At 41.0% G+C, this 9,071-nt stretch overlaps 1 protein-coding gene across 1 annotated transcript in view; it reads left to right on the top strand.

Moving 5' to 3' along the window:
• The window catches only part of ADAMTS16 (ADAM metallopeptidase with thrombospondin type 1 motif 16), a 1,625,291-nt gene that overhangs the window by 43,850 nt on the left and 1,572,370 nt on the right, over positions 1-9,071 (top strand). The window contains exon 3 of the mRNA XM_044065078.1: positions 265-590. Within this exon, the coding sequence (XP_043921013.1) occupies positions 265-590 (326 nt within the window). The remainder of the gene's footprint in view (positions 1-264; positions 591-9,071) is intronic.

Here is a 9,071-nt window from a genome sequence, read left to right as displayed (position 1 = left end):
GTTCCTTTCTAGAGCATTGTCTTGGCTGCTTGTTAAAATAAAGGATGAGGGGCTCATTTTAATGATGATCTTCCTGTTTATGTAAGCTAAATTATGTATTGTACCTGTTACTAACTACGCCCATTTGCAAAACTGTATGCTAGTTTGCAAATTTGTGATTTTCATTTTTTATCTAGACTTCTCTTTTACAGACTAAAATGCATTTTGCAAAATGCTATATTTTATTTTTAAATACCAAGTACTAATGATTTTTTTTTTTAACAGAATATGAAATTGTAACTCCTTATGCAGTTGATCATCATGGCAATCATATCCCACACACTGTTAACCACAGTCACTTAAGGAAGCGATCCCTTGAAAATGCAGGACTTGAAGCTGTTCATTTCAAACTGCATGGATTTGGTCAGGACTTTTTCTTGGATCTAAAGAATTCTGATGATTTCCTTGCACCTGGATTTACAGTACAGACACTGGGAAAAAATGGCACTAAATCAGTAGAAGCTTACGATCCATTCAGCAGTTGCTTTTACCAAGGATCTGTTCGATCTAGAAGGCTTTCAGCTGTAGCACTTTCAACATGCAGTGGTTTGGTAAGTGAAAGTAAATTATACATGAATAAGTTCCACTGACTTTCTGTTCATATAGGCAGCATATGGAATGCTTCCTGTCACTGTAGTTTTTAACTTCAAAGAAAGGTGAAAATACCTTACTTCTTATGAACCATACAACTCAACTGTCCAGATTTTTGCCTCTTATTTTTGTTCTGTCCCTCATAAAATTTGTAGTTTTCTGGCAAATCATTGAGGATTGATGTCACTAAATAATGAGACATTTGAGGTTTCAGACTTCATATCATACAGAAAATGCATGTTAATGCAAAACCTTTTAGTATATCAACTTTCTAAGTTTATAAGAGCCATATTTAAAAATTGTTCCTATTTTTGGGCCTTTGTCTCACCATTATTTTGGCTTTGTCCAGATTTCTTGCACTTAGAGGTTGAGAGGTGTGTTGTGAACCACTGTAATATGTTATTTTCTAAAAAGGTTAGATTCCAAAGTTTACCAGAGATTTCTAATGAAAAGCAAAACAACTTGACCCTTCTTATTGATTCAGCAATGTGACCCTTGTTATTGGCTCAAATGTGTGACATGGAGTTTTATATGATGGGGTAACAAAGCTTTCTGCTACTACTGTGGACATCAGTTTACATGGGATTTATAAACAAATAGCACATTGTTCATTTTTTATTAGCAGTTATCCAGTGGGTGATGGGATTCAAAGACAGAGCTCAATGCATGTCTCCTTAGCTGTTAGTTGACACATGCAGCAAACTCCAGAATATTAGCAGTGAGCAAGCATGCATCTCCCGTCTATTAATCCCAACTTTTATTTTATTAGAGCAGCATGTTGACTTATACACATTTTAACCAAATACTGCATTTTATTGCAGTTCTACTTCTGCTGTGGTGCAGTGGTGGCATTGTTGCCTCACAGCAAGAGGTTCTCCCGTTCGATTCTCGGCTGGAGTGCGGGGAGTGCCTTCTATGTGAAGTCTGCATGTCCTCCCCGTGGTTAGGTGTGCGTTCGAAAGACATGCGTAAATGGGCGTGCCTTTGTTGAAGGTTGAACGTTGAGCTGGCACATTGGCGTTCGTGAAAATCTACTGCCAATCATTAGTGGACCGGAGTTCCGCTGTGGCGACCCCTAACCGGAAAAAGCCGAAAGACAACAACAACAACAACTGCATTTTATTGCAGTTGATTTTCTAGTCTTAAGGTTAAGGTCTTCACCTCCCATGCACAAGGTACATGGTTCGATTCTGACCTATGACCAATGCCTGTTTGGAGTTTGCATGTTCTTCCTGTGCCCCCGTGGGGTTTCTCCCACATCTGAAAAACACCCTTAGTGTTTCCATCTCAAACTCGCCAATGGATGGAGCTGTGGGCAGCACAGACTCTACATGGTGCCATATAGGGGAAAAGTTGTACAGACGAACTGCTTTGGGCATCTAGTGTGGTGTGCAGTACCTTCAAGATAGGAGAACATGGTTCACAGACTGCACACCATGGCAGGACTATCCACTCAACGGTGTAAAATATAGCTCTAGGTGATTCAGTCATGTTGACTAATGTCTCCAAAATGGACATGGGTAGTTACTGGAGATAAGTGGGTTGAGGACTTGGCCTACTCTGACCTATGCCAAGGACCCTTGCTAATGGTGGGAGGGGTATATGTGCCCCTATTCGCCAGTGTGTGCCCACTATAAAACAACAGCTCTGGGTCAATAAGCTACTGGCTGGCTGGTGTCTACTTGCCCAGCCTGGGTTACCTGGGATAGTTCTGTTGAGCGAAAGCTGGACATAAAACCAACCAACCTGCCAAACATGAACTTAGAATTGCTACACTTAATGTAGGCAAACTGACAGCATGCAGCTTGGAAGTGGATGACATGATGATATGGAGGAGGCTGGACATGCTATGTATCAAAGAGATGAGATGGAAGGGCAGTGCAGCAAAGCCACTTGGCTTGGGATCCAGACTGTACTACTTAGGAGGGGGACAGGCTAGAAATGGTGTAGGAATTGTGGTGAGAGTGAGGCTTCAGAAGGCAGTGAGAGATATCAACAGAATTAATGACAGACTCATGGTAATCAGACTCCAGTGTAATGATAGGGCAGTATTCATAATCTCAGCCTATACCCCACAGCAGGGTTGTGATAGTGAAGAAAAGAGTGCATTTAGACAGCAGTTGCAGGATCTACTAGATAAAGCAGGACAACATGAATTGGTGTTGGTAATGGGTGACTTGGATGCACATAACTGGACAGACAGAACAGGATATGAGGACTGCCTGGATCCACATGGGTGGGATAACAGGAATCAAGAAGGAGAAGCCATTCTAGACTTCTGTTTGGCAAATGGCTTGATAGTAGCCAACACATGGTTCAGAAAGAAAGACATTCACAAGATCACATACAAGAGTAGCCAACATGCAACTCAGGTAGACTTCCTTCTAGTAAGGAAAAGGTGCAGGGGTAGAATCCATGATTGCAGAGTCATCCCCAGTGAAATAGTTGGCCCACAGCATAAACCACTTGTTGCCACAGTCAGCTGCAAGCAGTGGTCAGAAAAGGCTCTAAGGTCAACAGAAGCCAGGCTGAAGACCTGGAAATTACAAGTAGTGGTCAGAAAAGGCTGTAAGGTCAACAGAAGCCAGGCTGAAGACCTGGAAATTGACTGAAAAGTTCAACAGTTCAAGGAATTACTCAGGGCTCTAGCACCACAAGAAGAGGAGGAAATGGGTGGAATTGAACAAGAATGGCAGCGCCTAAAAACAGCATGTGTTAGGACTACAGAAAAGATATATGTGGCTAAGCCAGGTACGGAAATAAGGTGCATAAGGAAAGCTGGTGGGGGAATGCAGAAGTCCAGGAAGTCATCAAAAGAAAGAAGGAATGCAAGAAGTAGGAGATAGAAAAAAATTGACCAAGCTAGGAAGGATTACTGGTTAGCTAACAAAGAAGCTAAGAAAGGGGCTGCAATAGCAAAGAATAGGGCATCAGAAGCACTCTACTAACTTCTAGAAAGTGACTCGATAAGTGGCACAAAGAAACTATATCAGGTTTCAAGACAAAGACAGAAAGATAAAGAAGATAATCAGAACCCTTCGTACGGGATACCAGCAACAACCTGCTCACCCGGACATCAAAGCAAATGGAAGGAGTATTTCCAGCAGCTTCTGAATGAAGAAAACCCCACAGAAGCTGTACTGCCCCAGAAACAGTTTGAGAGGAGCCCACCCTAGAAGAAAATAAGAACAGCACTAAGGAAAATGAAGTCAGGAAAGCAGCAGGCTCAGATGAGGTCAGAGCAGATATGAAAAAGATGCTGGGTGAGATAAGGGAGACATGGTTCCTGAGGGTACTAATAGCAGTATGGAAAGAAAGGCATATCCCAGATGACTAGAGAATAAGCATAACCGTACCAGTGCACAAGAACAAAGGGGGCATCCACAACTCTGGGCAATACAGAGGCATCAAACTCCTATCACATTGCATGAAAGTTCTGGAGAGAGTGATTGATAAACGGATACGCAGAGCAGTCGAATGTAAGATGGGAGATGAGCAGTTTGGATTCAGATCAGGATGCAGCACAACTGACCCGATGTTTGCAGTGAGACAGATACTTGAGAAGAAGCTAGAGATGAGGAGAGAGTCTAACTCGGCATTCCTAGACTTGGAGAAAGCCTATGACAGGGTCCCAAGAAAGATGATCTGGGCAGTACTGCGGTGGTTTGAAGTCCCAGAAACATTGGTAGAATTAGTGCAGGTTATGTACAAGAACCCAATGACTCAAGTACGAACAGTGTTCGGCCTCAGAGAGGGGTTCACAGTGGGAGTGGGTGTACACCAGGGTTCGGCTCTGAGCCTACTGCTGTTCATACTGGTGATGGACTACATTAGCAAACAGGTTGGAGAGGACAGATCAGCAAAGTTGCTGTATGCAGACTATGTGGCATAACAGGCAGACTCTGAGCTAAAACTTCAGCAAAGGATAGGAGAATGGAATGCAAAACTGAAGGCACATTGGATGAATCTAAGCACAGATAAGACAGTGGTAATGTCTGCAAATTGGGGAAATCAGAAGAGGCTGAGAATAGCGATAGAGGGGAAGATAGTGGAACAGGGAAACAGCTTCAAGTATCTGGGAGGGTTGGTTGAGGAGAAGGGAAGTCTGAATGAAGAGGTCAAAGCTAGAATCAGAGTGGCTGCAGCCAACTGGCATAGAGTGTCAGGTGTAATCTGTGACACAAGAATGCCAAAGAAGCTGAAAAGTAAGGTGTACAAGACAGTGGTGTGACCAGTACTACTGTATGGTACAGAAACGTGGGCAGTAAAGCAGAGCAATTGAAGAAGCTAGAGGTGATCGAAATGAAGTGTATGAGAAGGGTGGTAGGGTGCACACTGTGGGACAGGCGAAGAAATGAGGACATAAGAGCAGAAGCCAAATTAGCTTCAATTGCAGAAAAGATCTAAGAAAACAGATTACGGTGTTTTGGACACATGCAAAAAAGGAGAAGACAATCCAGGGAGGAAGATTTGGGACAGACGGGAAGTAGGTAAGAGGAAACAAGGATGTCCAGCAAAGAGGTGGATGGATTGTGAGAAAGAAGATTTGCGATAGTTAGGCATGAGTGTTGAAGAAGGCAGGAGTGTGGCACTGAATCGAGAAAGTTGACGAAAGTTAACACAATACCCCGACCCCATGTAGAAAAATAGGAAAAAGGGAGCTGACGATGGTGATGATGATTTTCTTCAAGAAAGTTGAGTTTCATTCATTGCCACTGATTGACAAAATTAAATTATGAGCCAACTACAAACATATTAAAAACATACTATTTTCCACATTTAAAAGTAGATTCTGTTTCAAATTTTGCTTTCTTATCAATTGTAGGAATCTGTTGTTGTTCATTGTATTATACCATTGCCTTCCTGATCAGGTTGTACACAGAAATTATCCATATAGTTGTATGTACCACAGCTATCCAAAATTTATCTCCACAGATTTACTGAAATTATCTAGACTTGGAATGCATATGTGTTTAGTAAAGTCGAGAAAATCAAATAATCTGTGACAAGCCTGCAGTGTCATTGCTAAACAGCAGCTCTTATGACAATATACCATTGCAGGTTGCATGTAGTTTACATTTAACTCATAGTGGAAGTGCCATACCATGCATAACAAAAATTAACCCCCTTCATATGAATGGAATAAATACTTGTACCCATAGGAACACGCGCAGGGTAAACCCCAGAAACAAATCCACGTGGTGGAACTATAATATCAACAAGCTTTATAATAAAAGGAAAACAGATCTGACCAAAAGTAGTAAGAGTAATACCCAGAATATTAGAGCCCTTGTCACTGAAATAAACAAACAACTCAGAAGCTTAATAAAATTCACCAAAGCCAAGTTTGAGGATAAAGTAGATCTCATGCCAAAGATAATCATGAGGCGTTTTTTAGTTCTGTTCATAATCTCCAAAGCACAATGCATCAGAGTACTGAGCTGATTGTGAACAATGTTACCTACACTGAGAGTGAAGATACAGCAAACCTACTGGCAGATAAATTTAGCTCTAACTTTACCCGTCTCTCCCCTCCATCTGTCCCTCAAGATATACCTGAAACTGACTCGCCTTCAGCTAACACATAAGACCAAGTTTTAAAGGTACTTATCAAAAGCTGAAAATGCTACATTGATTGGTCCAGACAGTGTCCTTGGATGCATTTTTGATAGCATGAAGCATGATTCAGCCACATTCCTAACAACATTGTTCAATCTCAGCTTCCATACAGGTTTTGTACCAAGTGAATGGAGAACATTTACAGTAATTCCCCTGCATAAGGTAGGATCTTTCACAGACCCAGGCAGTTATGGAGCCATAAGTCTGACCAGCCTCATACACAATGTCATGGAAACATTTATCATGGAACTAATCAATCAGAACATAGGGAACCTCCAAACATGCTTACTCAACCTTGTGGATTTTTTTTTCAAAGGGTCACCAAAGCAATGGATGAAGGGAAAATGGCACAAACCACATACCTCAACCTGGACAACAGTTATAACACAATTCCCTGCTTAGGGCATAGTAGAAAAGCTAAATAAACTGGGAATAAACCCATGCATCACCTGCTGAATTGCAAGCTGTCTCACAGATAGGATGCAGGAAATCAAAACAGGGAATGTTACCTCAACAAAGAGATCAGTCACCAGTAGAGTCCTCCAGAGGTCTTTGCCGGGACCTCTCCTGCTTGGCATCTAGTTTTCTGAAGTAAAAGCCGATAGCAAAGGGCTCTGCCTGATTAAGTTTGCAGATGACTGCAAGCTAGGAGCAGTCACAGAATCCCTAAATGACTTAGACATCCTGTAGGAAGGTTTGACCTAAACAAATGACTGATGCCAAAGTCATGGTCATAAATTAAATGCCAAAAATGCATTGTTGTATCCTTTGGGAAGTCATCTGTCCAAGGGAATTACCACATTAACAATATACACCCTAAGGGCTGATCCATTTATTTGGGATTTGGGAATTTATGTGAACAGTAACCTAACTTTTGACCAACATATGTCCACTGCTGTAAGAAAGTCTTTCTGTATTGCACATCTTATAAACAAAAGGATTGTGTGTAGATCTAGCAAGTCATTGTCTCCCATTACTCAGCCGTCATTAGGCTAGTCATTTAATATAATGCCCTCTATGGCATGCATCTGCCCAGACGCATTGAACAACTGGAATGCCCACAGTGATACCTCACTAAAAGATATGGTGCCTAAAGAACATGTCGTACATGGACTGACTCAAAGCCCTGTCACTATTCTACAGACTGCTAAGAGATGACCTGTGCCTGGCATACAAGGCAGACCCTGACCATGTACTGGATTTACTGTACATCAGCAATATCAAGAGAACAGTTTGGAGAGACAAGGATATCTCGAAAAGTATACAGCTACTCTGGAACAGAATCCCCATCCATGGTGTGTTACTAGCGCTTCACTACAAAAATAATCCACTTTCTTGTTAACTGCTGTCAGTGTTACTAATTTTTGTTTGTGTTAATATGATAATTTTTTATTATGAGTGTTTAAAAGCATTATCTGATCATTTACATTCATTTACATTGTACTTGTTTTGTAAGATTCTATATTTATACGTGAAAAAAATGGAAATGAATATGAAAATATTTATAAAAGTGTAATCTGTGTGGGATAGAGTTCTGGAACTCTGACTAAATGTGACTACTGCCCAACTGACCCAGGGACCTGTAGCAGACCAAACATTGGAAGAGATGGTAAGTGAGCAAGAGGACTGATGGGTATTTGAAAGAGGGATGGAGAAAGAGAGGGGGAGAGAGGAAAAAAACAGTCTTGTGTCTCTGGAGCATGCATCGAAAGAAGCATCCTCAGTGGAGAACAGAGGTAACATGAGGGGCATCTGTTTCAAAAGGGAGGGGCTGGTGCTGCTTGTTATGTTATCTTACCAGATAAACAAATGCCCTCTTGAAACTTGACCCATTGCACACCCTCTGATTTGTGTGCTAATTGGGTATGCACAAGGGGAAACTGGGTAAGATTTAAGGGTAAAAGCCCCCGATGGCTACCCAGGTGACAGCCATGCTACTGATTACAAAGACAAGAAGACTGAAAGTCAACAGGGATAACAGAGCAGAAAGTTCGACAAAAAGTTTATAAGTAACAACTCTGAATTTCAGAAGAAATTTGCATTGTGTTTTGATTGTGCAACTCCTTGTCAGTTTTACTGCAATGCTCAGCACTTGCAAATAGTTACATATTGTGCTAAATCAAAAGTAAACAGAAAACATGCATGCTGTGCTACAGTATGGCTGTCTGTAGATAATGTTTAAGGCATACCGAAGCAATGGAGGGATAGTTTTTTAATAGTAGCCAGGACTGAAGGGGATTCTCTTTGTTTCTTTTTGTAGAAAATATTGTATTTGCTGCCTAGCAAAACAAAACATGGTGTATTATTTTTGGTTTTGATAGCTGCAGCAGTGTTTACTGATCACCCTAATATATCTGAAGTTCAGAATGAACTGGAATACACTTTAGTGGGGGGGGGGGGGTGCTGTCTTACTGCTGTGTAACAGAGCATATTCACTGGGTCAGATACTACTAAAACAAAACAGGGTTTCAGCACTTCTTTCATTTTCCAGCTGGAAAAGATACACAACTTTGAAATTAGTTTGGCACCATGCCATGAATCTCAAAAAACACTTAGAAAATATTTTAAAGCCATTTTTCTACCACTTGAGGAGTCTGAATGTGATCTAAGTGCTTTTGAAATATTAATGTGTGTATATTATTTAATATCAGAGCTGCTGAGCATCCATCTAAGAATAGAAATATATGTACAAATGCATATAATGTCAGTTTGTCTCAGTGGTAATATGTCTGTTTACTCTATTTACTTCTGAACTGATAATATCAGTTGATACAACAGCAATAGCTTCAGTTGTCCTCTCATTTCAGATGCAGCAGTGTTTT

The sequence above is a fragment of the Protopterus annectens genome, chromosome 3.part0 (genome assembly GCF_019279795.1).
Source record: "Protopterus annectens isolate FY-2018-M chromosome 3.part0, PAN1.0, whole genome shotgun sequence".
NCBI lineage: Eukaryota > Metazoa > Chordata > Ceratodontiformes > Protopteridae > Protopterus > Protopterus annectens.
Note: the sequence above shows the minus strand (reverse complement) of the source record. Positions and strands in the feature narration are given on the sequence as shown.